This window comes from Rousettus aegyptiacus, unplaced genomic scaffold (genome assembly GCF_014176215.1).
Source record: "Rousettus aegyptiacus isolate mRouAeg1 unplaced genomic scaffold, mRouAeg1.p scaffold_m13_p_13, whole genome shotgun sequence".
NCBI lineage: Eukaryota > Metazoa > Chordata > Mammalia > Chiroptera > Pteropodidae > Rousettus > Rousettus aegyptiacus.
The window spans coordinates 56,772,198-56,799,677 of record NW_023416288.1 but is presented as its reverse complement, the minus strand read 5'-3'; the positions used below and the strand labels follow the sequence as shown (position 1 = coordinate 56,799,677).

Genomic DNA, 27,480 nt, shown 5'->3' with positions numbered 1-27,480 from the left:
TAAAAAATGGAGACAGAAGCCACCTGGAAGAGGTTCTAACTGGCTGAAGATGGAACGCATGAATATAAAAAGAGTAAGGATGCCAGTGATTGAAACGCATCATGCGTCATATATATCACATGATGGTGTAAGTTCATGATTCCTCATGGCACTCTCGAAACAACCAGCACTACCAACACCACCACTCTTAGTCACCTAATAAAACTTGTTAAGGTATCAATTTATTATTCTTAAAATTTCCAAATGAAAGCAAATACTCAAGCATCTGTCGTGTATTTGCTGGTATTAAAAAAAAAAATGTTTATCTCTGGAAAAATCACAGCTGAAAAATGAAGAGTGAAACTTGAAAATAACTCTTTGGCAAGCCCAATGATATAACAAATTTAGGTAATAATATTTACTAGATAAAACAATGGGCGAAAGGCTGATGGACAACTGTATGATCCATGGATTAGGATAATAGTTCCTGAGCTCACTAATCAATCTTAACATTGCTAAAATTAAACAACCCAATAAAATGTTCCTTTGAAAGCAACACCATAAAAACACACGCCCTCGCCCATACATGTAGTCCTTTTGCCAAAAAAAAATTAAATAAATAAACACGAATCTGAGCCTACATATCTAAATATTATTTTATTAAAAAAATATATGGTCTGTAAGGGAAATAATTTTAAAACCAAATGAGGATATAATCAGCCAGAATAAAAATATGAGAAACTACAGGTAAAGTAACCTAATTTATGCAATAAATACACGGCATGAAAAGTGAGAGATGAGATTATAGTTGATTAAGAGAGACTTAAGAGGTATGTCAACCAAAAGGCAGTTGTGGACTTTGGATCCTGATTTGAAAAAAAAAAAGTCACTGTAAAAATATATATTTGATACAATCAGGAAATATTTTAAGAAATTAATAATTTTGATGGGTGAGGTAATAGTATGTGGTTGTCTTCCTAAAATGTCATATTTTAGAGAAGCAAAATGATGTATCTACAGATTTAATGATATGCTAAGATTTGCTTAAAAACCCTCTAGGTCAATGAAAAGAACAGGGAAGATTTCCACTTCCAGGAAGACAGAGCAGATAGATAGGGATATCAGGGAAAAAAATGGACATGGCTAAGAAAAAACAGCATGAGGGATACTCATGGTAACAGACTGCTCTGTATCTTGGCTGAATCAATGTCGACGTCTGGGTTTGACATATTGTGCTACCATACTACAAGGTATTACCATGAGGGGAAAATTTGAAAAGGGGACAGGGGATCTCTCTTTATCACTTCTTACAACTGCATGGAAATCTCAAAATAAAAGATGTAATTAAGAAATGGAGATTATGGCATGGCAGGGGATAAATGAAATAACGATGACAGAAAAATTCATGGTTATAGAGGAATTCATTATAATCTCTCTCTCTGTTCACTTGCTTAAAATTTCCATAACGAGAAGATGTTTAAAGTTTAGAAAAGTAAACTTACAATTCCCCTGCAAAGCGGTATCATTCATCTTCTAATTTTCCTAACTGGTCTATCTCCAGTCTTCTAAAACTTCTTACCACTAGGTCTTCATCCTACACATCCATGTTAGTTGTTTCCTTCTAAAATAAAAATGTTACTCTATTATTGCGCCTTGGCTTAAGAAGATAAAGTTTGCATGTATGAAAAACTCTCCCCAAGCCAGGCCTGAGCGACCTCACCCTCCTCTCCCACACAGCCCCTGTGTGAACTTTCCACTGCAGTCCAGCTAGCCTCAGGTCCATGAAAATAATTTTGGGCCCAGTGCCCTGCTCATGTCTTTCTCCTGCTTGCTATTTCCTCTCTTCTTCACTGATCTAAACCCCAGCCATCTTTAGGAAGCAGACTAAAACCCACCTCCCTAATGAAGTTCTTGCTGATCTTTCCTTACAATAACGTGTGGCATGGCTATTCAGAGCAAGGATCATGTGTTACCTCACCATGCCAGAGGTCTTCCTGGTACCATCGAGGTTTTCGATGAAAAGATGCTGATTTTAACTGAATACTTAATATAAAGCTCATGGAGAGATGATTGAGTTTTAGAGGAAGAAACACACAAAGAAGTAAAAACGTTTAAGAGATTTTAAAATAACACTAAATTGGAAATCAATACACTTGAATTTCAGATGGGGTACTTCAAGTTGCTCTGTTTCCTTGCCTTGGGCAACTCATTAACATCTCCTGGCAGTCAGCTCTAAAATGCAAGATGAAAGGACTAGATTCCTATTTTCTAATGTAGAGATACTGTACTTCCCTTTGAAAAAGAATTTCACAAGGACTCCCATAGATTATAAGATTATTCCCAAATGTGACTCATCCACTGAGCCTAACTTTATATAAAACACTCAAAACAAAACAGTGTCCCTGATCCAAGTTTTTAAATAAAACTGAGTCAATGAGAATAACTATATGATGATTTTGGAGAGACCATGTAAAAAATAAAAATGGGCTGTCATATCTATTAAAGATACTACATTCAATAACACTTCCTAAAGGAGGTATGATCTCGTAGCGTTAAAAGTCTGCCATCCCGTAACTTGGAGCTAACTGTCTAAGATGTATAGCAAGTACAAGGTGGAAATTTTTCTATTAAAGATCATGCCTTTGTTGAGAAACCACCGAGGTGTCCCAGGACATTGTAGCAGTAGGGCAGAAAATACGGTGAGGACTGTCTACAATATGAGATCAGGCATTAAGAGCACAAATTCTCCTTTGCCTTAAGGAAAGAGTGTTGCTCTCTGTGCAGGCCTCGAATGTTTAAGAAGGTCGTGCCCCACAGCCTGCAGGGCAGGGTGGAAATGGCGGCACTCTGAAGCCTGCACAGTCTGCCCTCACACTCACTCCCTGGGGGTGCCCAGGCTGGAAGAGAAGAGAGGTGTATGGGAATCAGCTGCACCCTCCACTGTACTTGAGGAAGTCAGGAGAGCACCCCAAGAGAACACCCGAAACACAGGAATGGGGTAGAAAACATTCCTGCTGCGGAACTTCGATTTCTTTTGAAGAGGAGGCTGGTTCCATGAGAGAGCCCAACGCAGTAAAGTGATGGGCTGATGGGATGGACCGGGGAAGGTAAGCGCGGGGTCGCGGGGAAGAGAGAGCGGAGATCGGAGGAACCCCGAGACTCGTCAGGGCGAGAAAAGCCAGAAGCAGCAGGTACTTGGCCTCTGCACTGTTCCAGCAGCACCAGGGGCCCAGCAGTTACCTGAGGTTTCTTCACCTTAATGATCCAGGTCGGTGGGACAATGACAGCCGCGTGAGCCCCCAGGGAGCAGGGTTCCTCGATGTGATGCAACATGAAGCAGGTCACCTTATTGTGAAACTGAAGAGAAAAACAGGCCGATCAACAATTCCGAGCAAAGGGCAATGCTGCGGTGAGGGAGAATAAGTCCCTGTGCACACGCTCGTGCATGCACGCTCAGGCACGCGCACACACGCAGACACACGTGCACACGCACATGCACACACAGGCACATACGCACATGCACACGAGCACATACTCACACGCACACTCAGGCATACACACACAGGCACACAGGCACGCACTCACGCACACACATGCAGGCACATACACAAACACACAAACACACACAGGCACGTACACACACAGAGAAGAAACACACTCTTTATCACTGCCCAACCAGCCTAGCAGCTCAGAGACCAGATTTCCAATCCATTCCGCTTTACGAATTGAGAACCAGAAATCAATCTTGTAGAACAAGGCCAGCCGAAACTTTATAACCTTTTAAAAGGACATTTATCTAAAGATATGAGAATTAATCTCAACTTTGCGCATACTTGTGTCACTTGACTCGCGCTGGCCACAGGCTTGGTCGACTTGGGATAACGTTTGAGGGGAAGTGAAGATGAGCAGAAAGGCAGGGCTCTGCCGTTCGTCTCTCCATTTCTCTACCCCTGGATTTAAATCCTTCCCAGGTTTAGGGGACCCAGGAAAGAAGCAAGAAGTCTCTTCTAGAGAGTTGTCAATCCAAGAACAAAGAGATTGCCACTTCTGTGTTAGTCGAGGAACTAAAAGATATAATGCCCCTATTACGATTGGTTAGTCTAAAGTCCTTTTTCTTTTTTTTAAAGGAAAGCAGTAAATGTAGACCGATGATCATAACGATACCCCAGCATTGGGGCTTGACTCCATACCCAGCGACCTTAGGCCAATAACATTTTCGATCATCTTTTGGGTGGCAGGAAACTGATAATGATATGTGGTAATATTTCTTTTCTAATAAACATGAAATCCACGTTACCCAATAATTATAAGCCTTAAAGATTTAATCATAGTGATTTTTAAAGATTTAACATCAGTTTCTACTTGGATTATACTTAATGTGACCACATAATTTATCATCTTAACTGGAAGAAATTTGAAAGTGAAAGGGAGCACTGTTAATAATAATTATGTTGGAACAAAAGATATAAATTAGAACTGTCTCAGGAAAACTGGCAAATATGGCCACCCCAGTTACATCACACGAGGAAGGTTCGTCTTCATTTTCGCGTATCTTCAAGATCTGACATGATCCAGTGGCTAATTACTAAGTCAGTTAATTAACTATGAAATACAATTTCATAAAACAATAATTCCCCAAATATCAATTATTTGTGAGCTGCAAACAATTTGATATACCAGAGAAATATCCTTTAAAAAGCGTTTTTCTTGTGGGATGTTGACAGTGGGGGAATGTGTGATTGCGTAAAAACAGAGGATGGTGGGAAGTCTCCCTACTGTCTATTGAATTTTGCTGTGAACCTAAAACTGCTCTGAAAAATAAAGTTTATCAACCTTAAAAATAAAAAAAAAGTTAAATAAATTGTAAAAAGAAATCCACTAACGAATGCTAAAATTCGTAGGCAAAAGTTTGAAAAATAGGATATCAGCATAATCTCAAAATATTTCCCCCAAATACTTATCCATTGGAAAGGGGAACCTAGTAACTTTATGATGATGAAGACACTGCGAATACCACCTTCGTCAAGCGGTCAAGGTTAATGGCACCAGCAATAAAACATCGGCGTCAGGTACCCCGGGATAAGTATGTAACGAGGCTGCCACATCGCTTCTAGGGGATCTTGCTGAAATCGAGTAATTCCAATCTAATTATGAGAAAACATCGGGCGGACTCAATCTGGCAGACTTGCTACATGAGGACCCATCAGTACTCATCACAAGTGTCAGAGTGACGAAAGATAAAGAATGTGGACCGTGGAGCCTTGGAGGACACCGAGGAGACATAACTCAAAGGATATTAGATCGTGGAATGGAAAAGGGGCATTAAAGAAAAAGACTGGCGAATGTCTTAAAAATCTGTAGTTTAGTTAATACTAATATACCAGTATTAATATCTTGGCTTTATTCTTTGTACTGTGGTTATGTAAGCTGTCAAAATTAGAGAAAGCTAGGGGAAGCTGGGTGGAAGGGTGCACATTCATCCTCTGCACTGTTTTTGCAAGTTTCTAGAAATATAAAATTCTTTCAAAATAAAATTAAAAAGAAAAAAAAAAAGAAAAAAGTGACTTTCTCTTAAAAATTCGAAGAAACCACACAAATAAATGGTCACTGCATTTCTAAAATGGGAGAGATCCCAGAGACTGCCTATGTCAAGTCTCTCAATTTACACCTGAACAAAAGCCAGTATAGACAAACTAAGAGGTAATGTCCAAAACTGCACAACTTTTACGTGGTGGAGCCAGGATGTGAATCCAGGAAACCCAGCTCCCTAAACCAGTTGATTTTTTTTTTCTACTGCAGAAAAGTGCACTTATTTGTTTGTTTGACATCAGATATCCTACGAGGGATTACCTGCAGTGTTAAAACATACCACCACTGTAATTTGTCTTAAAATGTTTTGTATTTTTGGAGCTTGCTAGATCACCTTCTATATGTGGGACCCTGGGAGACTCAGAGACATGTGGCATTGACCAAAGCTCCATCTCAAGGGTCAAGTAAAAGTTGTTTTTGCAGTGACTCGGCTAGACTATAGCTTAGAGTGCACACACTCACTGTAAAGTAGGTCTAAGTTCCCAAATTAACTGACCCTAGATAAACCATCTGACCACAGCCTGGTAGCTACTATGGGGGAGCAGATGAGCCCCCTGCCACTGTCCCACGAGTGTGGTCTCAGCGCATCAGGGAAACCAGAATCATAGATATTATTGGGGACACCTGGGCCCTGAATCTGCTCCTCCCTCTCCAGATGGAGATATTGCCTTGGTGGCATAGATTCATTCAAGGACTAGGATGGCCTTATATTTGTGAATATGTCCTCGGACAGGAACTTGGAGACTATTTGTGTAACAACTAACTGGAAGGAGGTGGAAAGGCCAAGAATAAATAATGTGACCCCACAAGCACTGAGCTTTCCAGACCAACGCGTCCCTGTGGAGAGATGGCGGGTTATCCTGACTTGCAGGGGCCTAGGGAAATGATGCGAGAGCGATTATTAGGTTGAACTTTATGGAAGTGCGAAAATTCAGAAGTTTTGACCCACAAAAATGTCAATTTCCTGTGTTTCAACCCCACGCATCGGCTCCGGCCTCACTGTTAAATCTGACGTGTACAGAGGGCTGAAGTCTCCCTTAACCTAGCTAAAACTAGTTTCTTTCCTTTCAGGTTGGCTGTGCAAGGAGGGGATTATATATCCCAATTCTAGTCATTCAAAAGAGTAGGTGAATTGAGAGCTGAGAACAGAGGCCCATGAGCTTTTCCTATAAAAGGACCAGATGGTAAATATTTCAGTTTTACAGGGCCATAGTATCTCCGTTGCAGCTACTCAACTCTGCCATTGTAGCATTAAAATAGCTATAGACAGTACATAAATGCAAATCAGCCACAGACGATACATAAGTGGATGAGCATGGCTGTGTTCCAATAAAGCTTTATTTACAAAAACAGGCAGCAGCCAGAGGTGGCCTCTAGGTCATAGTTTGCCAGCCCATGAGGTAGAGTATACACTGTCTGGTTAAAAAAAAGAAGAGTTACATAGATAAGCAAACAAGAAAATGGACCATGTTCGGACAGAGGTGTTAAAAATGAAAAAAAGGATACATAAAAAAAGAAGAAAAGTAAATGGAGAAATTACTATTGGATTCTAATGAATATATATGTTCAAATATAAGGAAGATTATATTTCGATGAGCATACAGGCACTATAACCACCACCGAATTTAAAGGATAAAAGACCACTCTTATCCTAACATAACCCCATAAAAATGGTACCCACATGAAAAACAGAAGATGCCTGGACTCCTGTGTTAAACGGATTATGTAATGTTGCATGTTGCTTTCTTCCTAACACTGCAACTTCCTGCGCCATAGGAGGAGTTGCCAACAATCTAGAGCAATTTGGGGGGGGGGGGGAATATCACCTAGAAGCAAGAAGTCCTCGATTCTAGACCCAGGGTTAGAACCAGGGGAGAATTTTCCAGTCTGACCTCAAGCTTCAGCGTGTATACATGAAGGAGTTAATTTATCTCTAGAGCTTCTCCCAGCTCATACACGCTATAATCCTACAGCTGTCATCTGTCTTTATTCTTCCAATGGTCCTATGTTAGGGAAACAATACATCAACTAGGACAACCTTCCACGTACAGACAAGAACTCAAGCAATGACATGTCTATTTTGATAGAACACGAGCCCACTCCATTTTCTTTCATCCCAGACTTACCGCCTGCTTGCACCAGGAACAGCTGATAGCCACAATCTCTTTACTATGGAAGGAGAATTTCTGCTGGAAGCCCTGGGATATTAAGACAAGAGACAGAGAGTTTAAAAACCACTTCCATCACAGCGAGCATCTGCCCTCCCGAAGCCCCACAGAGTGAATGGGGCCGGAACTGTGCCCATCACTCAGAGTATCTGTGGCTGCAAATGCCACACTCAGCACTTACATTCTCCATCCTCTGCCATGCAAGCTTCCTGTCCCTGAATCACTGGCAGTGGGAGAAGAAGTACCAGTGTCTGTGTGCCACCAACTGCTTAAAGTCAGGCACAAAAAAATTTTTGTTCCCAAGTAAATGTGGTTCTGATATGTTTTTACTATAAGCAAAAGGGAAGTCACTATTTGTTCACATGGTCCCCATCTCAGGGGTTCTAGACAACTCTGACATCTGAGAACCCCCTAAAAGAGAAATTACATATCAGAGAGTTAGGAGCCAGAAGTCAGGGTCTGGGAGAATTCCAAGGGTGCAGTAGGAAATTCAAACACTTTCACCAGCCCCCTGGGGATGACGGGACTCAAAACAAGCAGCTTTCAATTTTATTCTTCACCGGTAAGCAGCAATGAGATTAATGGAATGGCAAACACAATCCTCTTAAATGAACAAACAGAATTACTTTCCCATCAAGAACGGAAGAGGTGCTTTTTGGCTGCTGCTGAGCCTAAATAATTACCAGAGAGAAGCAGTAATGCTCAAAGAAGTTTCTTTTTAGCCTTCCCAAAGCTCATCCATTCTATCTGCCTGTGAAATCTAAACCCAAACAAATTAATGCAGAGTAACGACCAAAAAAAATTTTTTTTAAAAACAGGCCTCGTGTAAAGTGATCAAAAGAACCCCTGGTTGCAGAAGTCTTACTTAACATGTACAGATAATTTTAAGTTTTTAAAAAAAATCAATTTACACATTAAAAGAAGTCTTGTTCTCAATTATAGGTCTTACCACCTGCACCTCCCCTTGGCATAAATGAACAGCTGCCCTAAGACTTTGAGAGAAATCCCTGCTATATTTCTTCATTGGGTCCCCACAACTTAGCAGAGCTCTTCAAATACCACGGGCATGGATGGCCTGCATATCTCCTGATTAAAAGATTTAATTACCAACTCCCAATTAATTACCAACTTCACGCAATCCAGACTTTAGACACCTGACCCAAACTCCCTGAAAACGTGCCTCCTCACCACACCTTCCTCCAGCCCCTTTCGACACTGCAAACATGCTCGGATTTTAAGTATGCAATGTTGACGTGCTGCATGTCCGGAAATCAATACGGTGAAATCGATGGCCAAACAGCAGCAGTAGGCCAACTAGAAGTCTACTGAACGCCGCTTTATCAAACGTACCGTTAAACCGAGTCTCAAATGCTGTTACCCGGCCACCACTCCATCATCTCCTACATCAGATGATTGTATGTCAAACAGAAGCCGATGGAGAGGCGGCAAAGCTGAGGATAGCGCTTGGACCTTCTTACTGGTTGGGCGATCTTAGACAAATCACTCAACCTTTCCAATGTCTCCCTTCACCTGACAAGGATAATACGAACCTCTCCTATACTGCTAAGTGGATATAAGCATCAAATGGGGCAAAGTATTTGAAAAGTTCTTTGTAACACAACGTGTATAAATGAAGGAGCACTTTCATTACTAAGAGCTATCAACAGGAACCTCATCCGCCACCTTGCCAACGAAGCCCTCTGGTGTTGAATATGTGACTACTGATGCTCCATCTGAGGGTACAGAGTGCGTGTATGAGCCCCCCGCTCCATAAAATGCCAGCCTTCAGGCTTCAGGGAGAAACAGGTGTAACCCACAGTGGGCCTGACAGCCAGAATGACACCAGAAACAACCAACCAGGCCGGCCACGACTGGGGCGCGGGGCGCTGTGCTTTATGCAGAATCGTGCTGGAAACGAGCCTGGTGGCAATCACCTCTGAGCTTCATTTTGTATTCTCGACTGGCCGAGTCACAAAGGCCGCAGCTTCGGGGTTATTGTCTAACAGAGAGACGTAAACAGAACCACGCCGAGGCCTTCGCAAACCGTGTTCCCACGGACCGCCCGCAACGGAGAGGACATTTTGGCTGGGATCTCAACACGGCAAAAGAGCCAGGTTCCTGATTATCCATTTTTAAATGCCGGCCCACATCTGATTATGGTACTGACAGATGCCCTGCCTGAATTTCAACTGACTCTATGATTTTTAAGGGCTGTTTTGCTCATTGCTATCAAAGAGGAAAACAGGGATGTGAAGTCGAGTGCTTTGGCTCTAACTAACTTCGGAATTATCAATACAAAGAACCTGAGGAATAAGGTCTTTTGTTGTTGTCGTTGTTGAGGTTTTTAATCAAATTGAACTCTTGGAATAAAGTTTAAACAACATTTATTCTTAGCAACTAAAGCCTGTTTCTTCTTTTTCTAGGGTATATACCAAAGGGCGCTCAGTGTTGCAGCTGAAACCAGGGGCTTTTGCTTGAAATAAATTAAAATTGTTTTATCGTTTATGTATTTAACTGAGGTTTAAGTGAGGGAATCTCTGACCATAGCCCGATCGTCCGTTTGATTTAACTTTAGCTAACATGAAAGTTGATACTGCTCTTGACTCCGAAATTTAATAACAACAAAATAAAACTCTTCATATCCACTCACATATCTGAGCCTCCCAATGCATTGCAAAAGACAAACCTAAGGGAATTATCGAATAAGGCTAAATCAGTATTTCTCTTAAAACAGAGAACTTCAACCATTTTTGCTCAATACCATAAACACCATAGCGATTTGATACTCACTGGTGTGACAGGAAATTTTTCCAATGAGAACAGGCCTTTGCTAGATCTCAAACTGGTTGTACTGTTTCGATGCAACTGTCTTTGGCCAGCTGAAGCTGACAAACCATGACGTTTGTCCCACAGCTCAAGCTGATACATAACAAACACCTTAGAGTGACCCCGGCGCAGCCTGGCACCAACCTAATTGAAAACTTTTTTCTGACTAATCAAAAATGGCTCCCGTTTTAACCAACTATCCACAGACTTATGGTCTACTTCTGTCCTTTCCAGAATTAGTTAAGGATACAACCTCCGATCTTTAATCAGCAAAACCAACAGGAATCGATCAATCCCTCTCCTAGTACATACGAATTGTTGACTTTTTCCTCTCAACAAACTATTCAATCCAGTTTTCCACAGATATGTGTACCTTTGCCTCACAATGTGAATCTCCGAATATTAGGCTAGTTTTATAATATACTTTTTCCTTTGTTTTATCATAGTATAAATATGGTAGCATTAATACTCTAGTTAATGCAAGATTAGGGTTTATTTACTCACAGAAAATTGAATTTACCTGAACTTCCTAAGTTTCCTATACTGATTTTACTCTTCTTAAGCTAAAATTTTCATAAGCATTTGAGATTTTCAAAATGTAAACATATGTGGTCATCTAAATTGAATTATAATAAACAATGTGTTTATAAAAGGAATTTTAATAAACAATGTCTTCATAACTTCTGACAGTGCTTCAAATTATTAGAATTATCTTCGAAAAATCTAAATTCCTGCCTTTTGGGTTTAATTATAACATACTTCACAGTATTCATTAAAGGCTCTGAAAATTTGTCAACGCTTTTATTGTCCACGATATGCTCATGGTCCAGGGTAAACGATGACTTACTCACGTAGAGAGACATTTTGTTCTTCCTGAATACAGCATTCTGCCATTCTTCCACTCTAATGTTAATAATTACAATATATTAATCAGCCAGTCAGTCTCATTATCCTCAGATAGTTTCGGCTTTTTCCATTAATTTATCTACTACAAGCTGCAAACAATGAATTGAGTCTCTGGGTGGGGCAGCGAGGCAAAAATTTGGGCACAGGATTCTCCATATAAGTTAAGGCCATTACTACAAACGTGTCAGACTGTATGAAGAGCCTAAGATGTGACTTTTTTTAATTAGACTGATTTTTTCTATTTCTAAGGCAGGTAACTTCATGGAAGAAAATAGCTTAACCCAGAACCTTGGAATTAAGGTATATTTGAAATTAAGCCTATAACAATGGCTACTAATGTACATTTTAATTTACATTTTAATGATTTTTAATGGTGATGTTTATATTTTATATGGGTATGACCATCCTGATTCTAGGATGTAAATACTTTGTACGAATACTTAGTGTTATATTTGGTATGACCAAAACTGCTTTCGAAACTTTAACTGTTGGGTTTATTTCTTTGTCCTAGAATACCACCCACGGGACGATGGGCTCATAAGTTCAGCAGCCATGGTGGCAGAGATGAACGCTATGTTTGGTCTAACAGCACGGGCTTCCGCTCACCGAAACTGAGCTGGCCACTGCCGAATGTCTAATCTCCCAGCGGAAGACGGTAAAGCAGAACATTCCATATGGCGCCATCCCTCAAAAGGCACAACTGGCTACTTGATGGCAAGTCGATGACACTGAGCGCCTTCCGTGATGGAAGGAGCAGCAACTCACCCTGATGGGAATGGACACACAACCTGAACACGGGTCAGCAGCACCACGCGAGGCCTCACAGAGTGTGAGACCCACCAACACAGGATCCTGCATGACATAGAGTCAGACCGGAGAAATCATTTTCCAGCAACGGCGGTGCAGGAGTGAGCATACGGCCATGAGATCTTCTGGTCTGTCATACCCCACGTCACCCAGAAACTGCCGGCGGACAGAGGCGGAATGGTCTTTTGAAGGTGTAACTTAGGCTTCGGCTTTGTGAGGCTACCCTGCGAGCACCATACACCATACACCACATTCACTAAATCCATGATCTTTTAATGGCGATGTGTTTCCATGGTAAAATACATGGACGCAGCCACCAAAGGGTGGGAGCAGGAGCGGCCCTGCCTACTGCCCCTTCCACCGGCCCACTGGTGCTTCCTGTCCCCACAACTCTGGGCTCTGAAGGTCTGAATCTTAAATAGGGAACCTCTCTACCGTGAGACATAACAGGAGGCCCTTAACCCTCAAACTACCGCAAACTACCCAGTTACTTTGGAGTCTTTGAGATTTTGTGTCAAGAGACTAGCAAGCACGGGAAGGAGTCACCACCTTGGCAAGTCGTCGTCTTGATCCTGACCATTAGGCGGAGATATAGTTGTTATTGGACAGTGGAAGCAGAAAGAATATCCACTGGGACATCCTTTCTAAACAATTTTGATGATAAATGGACAAGTGCAGCAGGCAAGGTCAAAGGATCAGACTGCTCAGGGTAAGGGTCTCTGTCACCCCAATAGGTAGGCAGGTCACTGTTAGAGACTGAATGTTTATGTTTCCTTGTCATTCACATGTTGAAATCTCATCCTCAGTGTGACGGTGTTTGGAGGTGGGGCCTTGGGAAGTTATTAGGTCATGAGGGTGGAGCGTTCATGATGGGATTAGTATCCCTAAAAGAGACTCTCAGAGCCCCCTTGCCCTTTCTGCCATGAGAGGACACGGCAAGAAGACTCGGTGAGTAAGAAGCAGGTTCTCATCAGAAACCAAATCTGCTAGTGTCCTGACCTCAGATCCCCAGCCTCCCGACCATGGGAAATAAATTTCTGCTGTTGCGGTATTCTACAACAGCAGCCCAAACGGACTAAGAAAGGCACCAAGGCCAGAAGTGTTGAGAGTGAGATGAATACAGAACGGGTCACTGATGAGAACACTAACGATCAGTCGCGGGTTTAAGACCGGCTGCCACGGAGAGAGCTAGAGTGGACCCCACCAACCTTTCTCTTACGCATTTTCCCCAGGACATAAGACCAACCAGAATCCTGGAGGAACTGTTCTGAAAAATGTATCCTATGAAACCAGAAGTGCCGAGAAGCACAAGGGACAAGGATGAACTATATGGGGTGCCGGGGAGTTCCACTCAGTAGCTCTGCTTTAGGCCTGAGGCACTCATCTCATTGTTGATGGAGCGCTGGAGGCTGATGGCACCTTTCCAACTTTAAGAATTGCCCTAGAGGTAGGGGCAAAGGTAGTCATCTCAATCAAGGACAGCCCATGTCCAGTGACAACTGCGAGGGGCCATTCCAGCTCCTCACGGGGCTGGCCGAGGCCTGCGTCGCGGCTGCCCTGCAGGTGCCCAATCCTGGCACCTTCACGATCAGACGTTACATCACACACCAGTGAAGGTGCTGCTGAAGAGAGAGCAATGGGGACCGGAGTGGCCGGAGTATTTATCACATCAGTTGTAACTCCCAGGGTACCAGCCATGCCAAAAACCAGAGGAGCAATCACAGGAGCTAAACGGCTCTACAGCGGAGAACTGAGTGACGTAGCCCATGGGGACTGCAGCAAGGAGCTCTGGTTCTGGGCCCCCAACCCCTGTCCCTTTAAAAAATATTATTTAATTAAATGGATTGCGGTAACATTGGTTAATAACATGATATAGGTCTCAGGCACACAATTCTATAATACAATGTCTGTATACTGCATAGTGTGCTCACCACCCAGAGTCTAGTCTCCTTCTGTCACCATATATTTGGCCCCCTTTACACTCATCATCCTCCCCCAACCCCCCTCCCGCTTTGGTAACCACCATATTGTACGACTGATATAGAAAAAAGTTGTGCCTATTTAGTATACAAAACCGGATGAGTTTGGAGGTACGTGTACACCTGTGAAACCATCGCCACGATCCATTCCATAAACATATCTGTGACGCTCAATGGTTTGTTCCCACACCCTTCAGATCTCCGATACAGCGTCGTCGTCTCTGGACAAGACGGTGTGCGGAACCTCTCCAGCAGTCACCCGTCATGCGTAACCGAAACTCCGTACCTTTGCCTAGCTCCTCCCGCTTCCCCTTCTTCTGACAAATCTGGAGGACTTCATGCTAAGTGAAATGAGCCAGACCTGTGAGGACAAACATTACACGGCACCACCTACATGAGAAATCTAAAGTCGTCAAACTCACAGGGGCAGGGAGCAGGATGCTGGTTGCCCTTGTCTTTTTCTTGATATTCAGACAAAGACAGAGAGAAACACCGGGCTTCAGCAGCTCTGCTGGCCAGGGCTCCAGGGAGAGGCTTGATTTCCTTGTCCTTGTTTTATTATTCGCTCGGATCAGCAGAGAATGGTGCTTTAAACTGATAAGGAAACATCCTTAAAAGCCCAGGTCAGGATTTGTCATTATTTTTAGGCTCTTGAATTTCTTCCACTAGTCACATAATATCTAAATTGCACCCCTCATGGAATGTTTTTAATCATTTTGTCATTTCTGCATTACCAAAATGCTATTAAGTATACTTCCCTGAGATGTGTATATTTTAAAATACTGCACTATAAGTTCATTTTAAATTAGTCTTTAACGATATTCGTTACAGTAAAGAGTAGTTTTGATATGTTCCCATTTAATTAATGCTACATGCTATTTAAATTACATAAACTAATTACATATGATTTGCGGACAAATAATTCATAAGGATGTAGCATGTTTGGTTAGGAAACTGAAAAGTTTCAAACATGTAGACCAAAGTTTAACTATGTGTCATTACGTTAAAAACTGCTTTCAAGATTTGATGTTTGAAATTCTAGATTTATAGTTTTAAAAGGCACATTTATTTTTATAATTTTTGTACATGTTTCTAAATGAAGAAATAAAAGAAAGGTTTCAAGCTGTGGTTGACAAGCATATTTCCGCAATTCCTATAGTGCTGGATTTGGATGCTTGGCTCCTTCAAAAATAAAAGGTCAAATCAGCTGCAATCATAACTACACCTTTTCTTCGCCTATTGATTTTTAAAGGACTAAGAACAAGTTGGTGTTGAAAAAACTCTGATTGAACGAATGCAACATGTGGGTCTGGCGAAGATCACGAGGAGGTGCGTTTGCAGAATAAGTGGGGACCCTGCCTTTACCCGCTGATGGAAAACAGCTTGACATTAACCAGTGTGTGCCAGGTCAGTCCCATTGCCCTGCAGATCCACTGTCCATCTTTGGTCCACTGTAATTAGTTGACTCGTGTGGGCTTCCTCAACACTGTCCCTTGTGCTCTGGTTTTTACTGGGTTTGCCACTGGAGATTATTGTGAGTGAAGCTGAGATATTTATTCCCCCAATTGTTAGGGCACCTTGAGCTGGCTAAGTCTCATGTCTAAAGGTAACGGCGCCTGCGAAATGCTGCTCTCCGTCTCCTGACGTCTTAGGACTTGACCTGACCATGGCCTCCCTGCTGTTCCTAGCCTCAGGGCTCTTCACTACCCCTTGGGGTTTCTCTACACTCTGTATACACACTTAAAATATTCTCTTTATGAAAAACTCATCAAATTACATAATTCGAGTCTGGGTATGCCATCTCTGTTCTGCCTGGACCCTGATTCTTACATAACAGAGGTAGAGGTGAGAGACAACCATGCAGAAGGCCGGGATGGTCCACAGACATCATGGCAGCCTGAAGTTGGGCAAATGTTAAGCAACCGAGCCGCCGAATCATGAACTCATTCATCTGATACCCATTAAATGCCATACACCCAGCCAAACGCACATTCGAGCCCCAAGAGAAAATCGGTCCAAATATTTATTTCATTGCTAATTTAAAAAGGCAAAACTGAAGCCACAAAGACTCTTTAACCATAAATTCTCAAACAGCCTAAAACGTTTGCAAACCACCAGCTGGAAAAAAAAGTTTTGCTAAGTGAAATGATTATTTTTCATGTCATCTCAATGGAATAATGTGATAGGGGTGTGTGTGTGTGTGCATGCGTGTGTGTGCATGTGTACGTGTGTGTGTGTGTGTGTGGAGGGCATGGTTTTGAAATCTCTGGATATGTAAGAATGTATACTCTACCGATGAAAATTATGCATAGCGCCGAAGTTTAAAGTTTGAAATAAATTTCCAATCACTTCATCTGTAAATGGAAGTAGAGCGACTAAGCTTCCCTCTAATCCAGGGTAGAAGCCAGGATCCAAAGAAGCATCACTTACTATCCACCGAGGAGACGCAGGTCTAAGGCAATCCCATGCCATGCTGCTTGAGTCTCTGGGGATTCAGGAGCAGCTGGGTTATAAACGCAGGAGGTGATGATACTAGCACAATATTATGCGAACGCCACAGGAAGAGTTGGGATGACCGGCTTCCCCAACTCTTCCCCAGCTGTGGGTGCCCCAGGACAGTGGCCTGAGAACACTGGCCGGGGAAGGAAACGTGGTCACGGTGACTCCGGGCATGGCGAGTCCAGTTCTTCTCACTCGCCTGACCATGCCAACAGAAGACAACGCCAGAAAAGGCAGCTGTAACATGGCACTAGGGAATACTCGTCACAAAATATATAATGGTATTGATGTTCTTTTAATAAAATTCCTCCAACTCTATTACAGCTTGAAGGGTGTTGAGGTGGTGCCAGCTACTAAGCTATCCAGTGAAGATATTTTTGTGAGAAAGTTGCAGATAGTCTTCAGTTCACTAAGTAAGAGTAAACCCACAAGCCCCAAGGCAACGCCATAAAGAGACAGTGTAGATGAACCCAAGGAAGGGTCATGTGAGAGCACAGGGCTAACCCCTCTTCCACAGCCATGCAAAATGGCCAGTAAGAACCACTGTATTCCCTCCTCCCTCCCCATCCTCTTTCTAATCTCCTCTACCTTTCCACCTCTTTCGTCTGTCCTCTTTATAGGCTAGAAGGGAACCAACTGAGAGTCGGTGAGTGAAACTGGAGAAGATGATACTGGTCATGAAGGAGGGTCATAGCCTTGAGCGTGAGGTGTGTAGCCTTCTGAAGAAGAACCTAGTAACCAATGCACAATATTTTCTTTCAAGACACTGTGCAAACAGCAAACTAATGAAACTTTCCACAAGTCTCACGAGCTCTCACTTCCTCTGGCAACCAATATTTCTCTGCATTCCTCTATTATTAAAAATGCCATACTGGTCAGCTTATCACAGTGCTTGACCCAAAGGAGTCACATGAATAAATAAATAGGAATTATTAATTGATGAGGAATATAGTCTTTCAAATTATCTTGAGCTCTACTGAAACAGAACCCCTTCCCTGAGTCCAGCTTACTATTGGTATCATTTGAAAAAATAAATCTTCATAGTGTGATTCACCCCGGGGGGGGCCCTTCATTCCTGAAGTGGATATGTGTACCTCAGAAAAAGCCACGACCCAAATCTGCTGGAGTCCATAATACGGAACCTACAGAGTTCTACAGCATGGAGTCCGGAGACACCCCGCCCCTCTGCCTCGCCCCGCTTTTCCAAGAAACCTTGCACCCCAAGGTCTGTAACCAGTCAAACCAAGACAAAGGGTAGGCATAACTAACCACAGACGAGAATGGCATCTCTCTCCAGAATGGATAATATCCTAAGGCAGCAGAGCACGTCTCGTTTCCATGTCGTCCTTCCGCTCAACCACAATAATATGTCAACAAAATGAGGGTTCAACAACCCAGTGACTTTCTATGCCCGACCAAAAACACATGGCGGGCCACTAGTCCTCAGAAGGGGGTTTTAATGAAAGAGGAAGTGTTGTTTTTTTAAACTATCAACAATGAAATCCACCACATAAGAATAGCCATCGCTTTTAAAATATACTAATCCCTTGTATTAAGAGCTCTGCCTCTTCCAGTGAGATTTAGAACAACTAAAACACCTCACAAGGAAAGGAAAATTGGAGAAATAAGGCCTTTCGGAAAGGAAGTGACGTACTGAGCACTGGTTTCCGGTAACAAGACTCATCTACCTCGGGCACTTGCAAAGGCCTGAGGAGCCTCCCGCGATGGCCCCGGGGTGCTGGGCCCCTTACCTTACCACACTGCTTACATTTTCCCTCCTGCCGACGCCTGTGCACCCAGTGATGACGCACAAAATTCTGTGGGGAAACAAAATAAAATGAATATATTTAAGTTTGCAACCCCTGATATTAGTTTTTTAATGTTTAAAGAATACTAGAGTTCTGCGCCCAATGAGGTGAATGTCTGTGTGAGCTTAAATATCAGCAGAGACAGTTCTGGGTCCCATGGCTTGCCTCGGCTTCCAGGACAGTGGCATCAAGTTCAGGAGTCTGTCCACTTATCAGTGTCCATAACGCCAGGTCAGTGCAAAAACGCTACTGGGGATGAAGGTACTGGACCCTCCATCCCTGCCTCATAGGTAAGGCGGGCAGACTTCTTCGGCCTTTCATTTAGTTAAGTGAGAAGGACTTTCGCAGACGGGCTGTCAAAGAGTTAAGGGCTGAGGGGGAGACCAGGGCCAACTGCCAGTTGTACATAATTGTAGGGCACGTTAGCAGAGGGTTTTACCTGAGCTATCATTATCATTCTCACTTTACAGATGAGGAAACTGGAGTATAGAGTGGTCACTTAAAATGTAACGGTCAGAACAAGGATTCAAAGCCAGGCAGATTGGCCTTAGAGCCTGTTTGGGAACTTTGTGTCGCTGTGTCTTGCCTCTGCCCTGAAAGATCAGGGTTAAGCTCCTTTAATAAATGATTTCGATGACAGTCAGTAGTAGAAATGTTAAATACATAAAAACATCAGATGGTATTATAAGGGGGGAGGAAAAGTTACTATAATTGCTATTAGCTTAGCAAAAAACTGAAGGAGAATGAACAATATCATTTATGGTAAGGGAAATTCTCTACTTGTTGAGATTATAAATCACCTGATGACTATGAATTTAAAGAGGAAAATGTTGGAAGAATCTGATACAAATTCATGTGAAATCATGGCTGACTTGTGGGATTACTTAGCCAGTGACAGCTCTAATCGAAAGATTAAGCCAATAACTTCCACAAATCAACAATTATTTGAAAATTTTGAGACTGACATCATTTGTCTTGCAACATATATAGTTCTGTAAGCAGGTAAATAATGCCATGTAGTTTAGCTTATTTAGAGAATAAAAGAAAAGACTTTAAGTTATTTAAATATTAATGTATATGACCCTTAAAGTTGTTAAATATTTTCAATATCAACCTTCCTAAGAAATAGGTAAGAAACTAAAGAAAGTAAGCCACAGTTAGATAAAGTAACTTTAACAAAAGCACTGAAGATAATACAGTTAGTGTACTAAATATATGTAGTATAACGTACTATGTATATTAAAGAAGAAACTGAGTAACTCCCTGTAATCTATAGCTCTATAATTGAGGTATCAAACATCCTTCTATTCAGAGGTCTTCTTAGGCCTAATATAAATTTCTTCTACCACTGATTAAACGTAGTTTGAGAAAAGTAAACATTCGATAAATGTGTGTTGAATTGAATGGAATTTTTGACGTAATTTCTTTGACAATTAAATCATGTAATTACCATTTTGAAGGATCACCAATTACCTTTATCAATTAGAAAAAAATTATATTGAATCACTGCTGTTTTCTAATCGTTATTTCCCAAGCACTTTAATTCTTCACACTATTCCCTTTTGACTATTAATCATATTTCCTAGATTATCGAACTGAAATTAGACTCTGGATTCTTACACTGCAAATAGGAGCATTAATACACTATTATTAACAGCAAATTAAGGCTTCTGACACTATAACATCTTTTTATTGGTCATCAATAATCTCTAAATTATTCATATACTATCTTTAAGTACTGAGTAAAGACGGGGCTCGTATGGGTGTTAAAATTTTCTCAGTGACACATTATTTCAGAATTTATATTCAGTATCGTTAGCAGAAATGTATAATACAATTGTTCAATTATTTTCAAACAGCCGGTTCTATTCCTAATATTATTCATAGAGTGCTTGAAAGGACCTTAAAATTATATCCCAATCCATAGAGCTTATCTCTAAGAAAAGTGAGGTCCATAAAAATTCAACTTACAGGAGTCCAACCAACATGTGTGAAAAACACCTCCATGTGTCAGACTCTCCACAAGCACAGGGTACAGAGATTAGTGATCCCTGATCTAGACTCCTGTTCCGGGGACACTTACCACAGAGTGAAAAGAAGCAGAAGTGCCATTTGAACCCAGGTCTGACTCTAAAGTGATTATTGTTTCATTTACATCAAACATAAACCACCCAGAGTCTCTTAATTAAGAATCTTAAATAGGTCAGTCTATCAAAAGTTTCAACTTCATATAGTCCTCTTAGATCAAGAGTTCATGAACTTTTGGGGAGAAATGGATGCCTTGATGAATGCATTTGGTCAACAGATGCTTGTTGACCACACCCTCAATGTCCCAGGATGATGAGTTTGGGACCAAGTCCATGAATGACCTCCTGAAGTTTACGCCACAGAAGGAAGACAGAAACAAGCAGGTGAGCATAAATAATCGTGACGCATAAAGTGCTCTGAAGGAGGAGAACGAGGTGCTCTGAAAAAGAACAAGATGTGACCTTTTCAGAGGTGGTCATCAAGGAAGATCTCAGAGGGGACGATATTTGAGCTGAGACCTAACTGTAAGAAACAGCTAGCCATGCAAAGAGATGTCCAGTATAGCAATGAATACACAGATAGCTGAAGATGGGGAGTGCCCTGATGTGTGCCTCAAAAACGGAAAGAAAGTCCATGATGAGAGGGAGCAGAGTGTGAGCCTGAGGCCAGACTATGCAGAACTTTTCATGCTGAGCAGGGGGTCTGATTTTGCTCTAAGTGCTATGTAAACCACTGGAGAGTCTTAAGCTGGAAAATGACATGATCCAGTTTTCATTTTAAAAGATCACTCTCTTAATTCGTGGCGGTTGAAGAAGAGAATTAAGGAATTACGGAGAAGCTATTGCAGGGGTCAAAAGTGAGAAATCATGGTGCCTAAGTCGAAGGCGCTGACAACAAATATGGAAGTAAATAGGTGGTTTGAAATATAGTTCATAAATAAAATTGATAGGACTGGCAAATTAATTAGATGGGGTCAAGTACGTGAGAGAAGGAATAAATATGACCAATTTTCCTGATTGAAGAGCTGGATCGATAGCCATCTCATTTTCTGAGGTATAAAAGAATTGGGGAAAAAAATAATTTTATGATGATGGGAATAAAGAGCTTAGTTTTTAGTGGATTATATTTGAGACAACTGTGATACATTCAGTGGGCATCCCAAATGCTACTCTAAGAAGAAGCGTGGAATAAACATGTAAAGCCAGGAGTTGTCGGCCCAGACCTGATTGTTAAAGCCACAAGCTTGGAAGAGCTCTTTCAGCAAGAGTGGGGAGAGAGAAAACATGGCCAAGTATCAAGCCCTGAAGAATATATACAGATCAGAAGGAGTGAGCAATGAAAGAGAGTGGGAAGGACTATCTGATGAAATAAGAGGAAAATTAGGAAAAACATGAGTGTCTCAAGAAGATGGAACAATGACCATTTTGAATACATTAGAAAGATTGAATAAGAAACAAAAATCAGAAAAATATCTAATGGCTTTGGCGTCAGGCAGATGTTGGCAACATTTTAGAAAAAGCAATTTCTGTGAATGGAGAGACTAAAAACCAGATCAGAACAGGTTAAAATGATTAGGAGGAGACATGCTGTTTATATTTAACACACTTTCTGGAAGTTCAGCAGTGAACACAGAACCGAGAAAAAGAGCCACAGTTAAGACACAGTTGGTGGTTAAGAAATATTTTTTTAAAGATAGGAGCTATCGGAGGAATGTTTATGCTGATGGAAATAATCTAGAAAGGAGGGCTGAAAATGTAAGAAAGGAAGAGCTAGCAAGTCCTTGATAAAACAAAGGAAGGTGTCCAAAACACACAGGGAGGGTCTGACTTCATAGAAGAAAAGTGGTACAGTTAGTGAAAAACAAAAAACGAACAAAAAAAAACACCATGCCTTAGAAAATTATACATATAATAAAGAGAGAAGAGAGAGAGAGAGAGAGAGAGAGAGAGAGAGAGAGAGAGAGAGAGAGAGAGAGAGAGAGAGAGAGATTAAGAATAGGGAGCCAAAGGTGTACACATGAATGCCCTGGATGGAAATTTATAAACTCTAGCTTAAAAACATAACACTATTCTTTCTGTTGTCAAAACCAAATATCTCCTTCATTTGCGCTATCACTGAGTTATCTCCCAGCCAATTCTATGCATGACCTATAACCTTCCTATTGCTGACATGGTGGACAAGCACAGAGGGAGAGGACAACTGATGGGGACAACTCCTTTTCCTCTATCTGCAGCCTCCGCCCCCAGCCTATCCTCTTTTCGCGTTTTCTCCCAATATCCTGGCTTGTCTCCTGGATCTCACGTCCTACCCGTCACGTTCCCTCTCAGTGCTGTGCGTGTGTGCGTGGGTTGTCTCTGTCTAGGAGGCTCTCACCCACCTCCTAACTACCTTCACTTAGATAACTTCTCCGAGTCTCAGTGAAGTTGTCACCTCTTCCCAGAAACCCTTTCTCTGACCTCGTCCCCTCTCTCTCCTATTTGTCACTGCACAGAGTTAGTTTGAGGAGTGTACGAGCTGAGAAGGTTTCCAACGTGGTAAATCTATATGTGGAACTAAAACTCATCTCAAAGGGAATGCAAGTGGAATGGATAAAGGAAGAGCTATCAAGTCTATATAAATATATCAATATTTTCCAAAAATTACATTTATCGCGCTTTCGCTTACGGAGAATACCGTGTAGGATGGTAACAGCTGGGCAGGCTAAACTCCGTCATGAGGAGGCGGGGCTCTGTTCATTGCAGCTTCTTGTTTTGCCAACTGGGAAGTAAAATTTCGGACCTGGAGCTGGACTATCCAGGATGACACGGGAGGGCTGAGAACTTCTACCAACTGCCCCGCCCTCTCTAACTGTCCCTGCGCTGCGCTCTAACAGTTGAATGAACGTGTCTAAGGGGAACTCTCCTCCTGCCATCACCTCTGCTTCCCGCCAACCCAGGGACAACTGCTCTTCATTGTAATTTCCTGTTTCTCTGTTTGTCTTTACTACCAGACCGTACGGTCAAGGGCTGAGCTCTGAGTGGAGTTTGTTCATTCGTTCTTGTCCTATCTACTGATTGATCGATCGATTGATCAATCTATCTACCTACCTACCTACCTACTTACCTATCAGATGAAAACATTAAAATTTAGACAGATTAAGTGAAATGCCCCAAATCACAGAGCATTGAGGCTGATCTGAACCCAGACAGTCTGACCTCGTGTTCACAGGAATACTCAATAACCATGCTGCCCTCCAATAACTGTGCTGCCCCTCAAAGAGTTTATACTCACTCAAAACTGAAAAATGAAATGAAAAGGAACCTAGAGACAGCAGAACACCATCTCGTTCTTACCTCTTCAATTCCACCACCACCCCCACCCCACTCTCTGGCTCATTCGGTAAGACCTTAGCTCCCCAGTACGTCCCATGAGAATAAAGGGCAGCACCCACGCTGGAGAGATTTGGCAATTTTACTGACTGTATTTGCTGATATAGCAATAAGAAAGTGATGTGAGATGAAGAAGGCTAGACTTTTTATTTTTCAATCCCTGGCAAGTATCTATGAATCCAGTGAATCGATGGGAAATAAAAGATGGTACTTGAAATAGAACTCTGAAATACTCACTTCTCTTGGTGATCTTGAGCCCCCTTCTCGAAATGTTGGTTTACATCTGAAATTAATCTGTCATTTAAAAAGAAAAGTGTATTATATTAGGGATCAACATCAGACTAGAACGAGTTACCTGAATAAACCAACAATGGCAAACAGTGAGACTATAAAACAAAATGTTCAAGAATAAGGAACAACGTTTAACACTATTCTTAGTATAGAAATCATCACCCTAGATAATCTCAGAGATCTCACTCAAGTGGTTCCATATCTCCAATCCATGTCTCTTCATTCTCATTGATGAAATCAACTTACCTTTAAACAATAATGCTTATACTGTAAATTTGAGAAACTGAGATAATAAAGAGTCAGAGGAAAAGTATATGGCAGCTGAAACCATCCATCTGTGTTTCAGATTTTAAAAGTAGGCAAATATAAATGAGAAATTTTCAATATGATGATGATTCACACACACACACACACACACACACATTCTTTATTAAAGTATTCAGTGTTGCCCTTTTTTTTTAGACAGGGAGGTCTCCTGGTATATTGATATCTTCTTTAGCTACATGATAAGGTGAAAGAAATATAGAAATAAAAGAAGATATGAGTAAATGGAATTGGGACACGAGATAAACTATTTGGAGTCATTCTCACAAAGTATCAGTTGGCAACAATTAATAATGTGTCTGTGTAACTAAATGAATGTTGCAGGGATTAAAATAGTTCAACACATGGCAGCTCGGGAACATAAATAACGCACAGAGAATCACACGTGAAGATGGCGTGGGAGGCATGAAAGGGGTGAGGACGGCGGACAACTTTCTATTGGAGTCTTTCCCCTCCCCCAGACGACAGATTCATGGACTACGCAGAATCCATTTTTCCTGGAGGAAAGGCACACGGGGATGTTACTTCCGCTCCCCCCACGGCTGGAAGAAAGGAACTCAGAGCTGGCTTCCGGCCTGGCTCTCTCCCTTGCAGCTGATTCAGGAAGAAGCAAGCTCACGAAGGTCAGGCATATCTAAAAAATGGTTTTTAAGAGCTTATGGAATGGTTTTTTTCTTTAAGAAGAAAACATCTTGTAGAAAATCTCATGGGTGAATAACAATGCTTGCTATTGTAAAGAAAATTAGTACATACCAGGCTTTTCTTTCTAATCACATTATTCCTTTTCCCAAGTCAACATAAAATGATATCGAAGTATATTTTGGCAAACAGTAGAGAGAACGAACCTTAAGCACTGCCTTTCCATTATTAGTCTGGTAATAATGTTGGGCTTCCTTTTTAAAAAAAAAAAAGGGGGGGGCATTCATTGTTTTCAAAAAGTTGGAAACAAATTGATATCTGGTCTTGAAAGTCCAAACCCTTGCAAAGCAGCAAAAATTACAGCAGGTGGCGCTGGCTCACCTTTTCTAGCTGTTCGATGCAGGCGGTGTGGACGACGATTTTACAGACTGCACACTTCCTCCTGAGGGCCGATTTCTACAACGTTCAATTCAAAATACAAGAAGAAATGTTAAAGTCTGTTCTGAAGAGGGCCTTGGTAGAGAAGAGAGTATATGTAAATAAAGCAAACTTTGCAATTGTTTGTATTACTAAGCAAATTTAAAGTTTCGCCTTAAACATTCAATAACATGACAAACTTCATCAACAATTTTCTGATCCACCAAGTAGCTCCATATCCTCATGATTAAGGGTGGCCTAGATTTTCTCTTCAAAATATAATAATTATAATAGCTGCTGTATATTGAGTATATAATATGAACCAGGCTCTTTATTCTGTTATTTCTAAGTTTCATAACCTAAGAATGAGGGCATTGTTTTCCTCCATTTTTAAAAACACTTTTACTCTAGTAGTTAAGGGACGGCGCCAACTAACATATAAAGTTAAGTCTAAGTTCAAAACAAGCATTCTTCCTCTTCTGCAAAGAGTCCCCATTTCAAGGGGCCAGTCAATGTCAGCTTCTATCCCAAATACAAATCTAAACTAAGCTATTTGGGGTTTTGCCCAAATCTTCATGAAAGCAAGAAGACAAGTCTAACTTTTATACCTAGTAATAATTAATAATAATAATAATAATAAAACAGCTAAAATGGATTTAGTACTTGTTATCTGCCATGGACCCTTGTAAGCCCTTCACAAATAGTTAACTCATTTAATTCTCACAACTCTAAGAAATAGATACAATTCTGACTCCCAGTTTACAGATGAGAAAACAGAGGCACAGTAAGTGATATGCCTGGTGTCAAGTAATTAGGGCCCCCAGAGGCAGAAGGCCTGAATCCAGCGCTCCTACTTTTAAGTATTACAAAATTTGCTCTGACAGTCAATACCAGTTTAAAGTCACGATAAAAATACTTTTTGAGGTGTATCTTTTCTCCAATGATTAAAAAAAAAAAAACAAGCAGCAGTGAGAGAGGAAAATGGTGGCATCTTAATTCGTTACTACCAGCTCCAGGTAAAATCTCAGATGGAAGGCGCAGCCGCGTGAACAATTTTGGCGTGTGAGAAACTTTATTCCATCAAAGCCGATCTGCGAAATAGTCTGTCGAAGCTTCCAAGCGTGAAAGGTCCTGCGTCCCTACCCTTGAGGAAGGTGCTGGCATAGAGGGCCAGCAGCCTCCCTGCTCCTGCTGTGTGGCTGCCCCTGCTGAGGAATAACTTTTGAGCTAAGCGAGGCGGGGAGATGAGAAGGAATAAGGGGTTGCCGCTGCCGAGGAAAACAGGCAGATTGAACAACCACCTTGAGCGGGTGGAGGGGCGGGGAGTGATGTCTCCGGAAAGAAACCACAGCCTCCTGCCTCCCCGATGGCTCAACGCATTCGGCACGGGACAGCCGCAGCGTTACCGGCCACCAGCCAAGGACCTAGAGTATCGCCACACTGCAGCAACCAGACTCGGTGTCCAGACACCCACTGATGAGGTTCGGTCACCCTGCGTGTGGGCGTGGTGTTTTCCCCTGGTTCTCCTCTACCTGAGGAAAGGACACAGCCTGCGACATTAAGTCGGTTTAACCATCAATTGATTTTGCAGATAACGGAGGATAAGGGACGCCCAAGCGTCCAGTTGCACTACTGAAATGTGTCTCGGCTCTGCTACTAGCTGGGGAGGGGGAACTAAGAACAAGGACGAGTAGCAGCGGTAGTAACAGCAGTAGCGGCCTCGCTCCCAGCAACAATAATAAAATTTGAATTTGCAAATTCTCATGAGCAGCATGCCCAGAAGCAAATTATTGTCGCTCCCCCCCCCCCCCCCGTTCCTCTGGATCACGTGGTGTGGATGCCGCTGCAGCAC

The 27,480-nt window shown here is 41.9% G+C and overlaps 1 protein-coding gene across 12 annotated transcripts in view; it reads right to left on the bottom strand.

The window, feature by feature from the left end:
- Positions 1-27,480, bottom strand: part of DGKI (diacylglycerol kinase iota) — a 367,036-nt gene that overhangs the window by 189,269 nt on the left and 150,287 nt on the right. For all 12 annotated transcript variants that reach the window (XM_036230859.1, XM_036230852.1, XM_016122880.2 and 9 more), the window contains 5 exons: positions 25,593-25,667; positions 24,195-24,251; positions 18,505-18,570; positions 7,695-7,766; positions 3,220-3,336 (listed from right to left, as the gene is read on the bottom strand). In XM_036230859.1, coding sequence (XP_036086752.1) covers positions 3,220-3,336; positions 7,695-7,766; positions 18,505-18,570; positions 24,195-24,251; positions 25,593-25,667 — 387 coding nt within the window. The remainder of the gene's footprint in view (positions 1-3,219; positions 3,337-7,694; positions 7,767-18,504; positions 18,571-24,194; positions 24,252-25,592; positions 25,668-27,480) is intronic.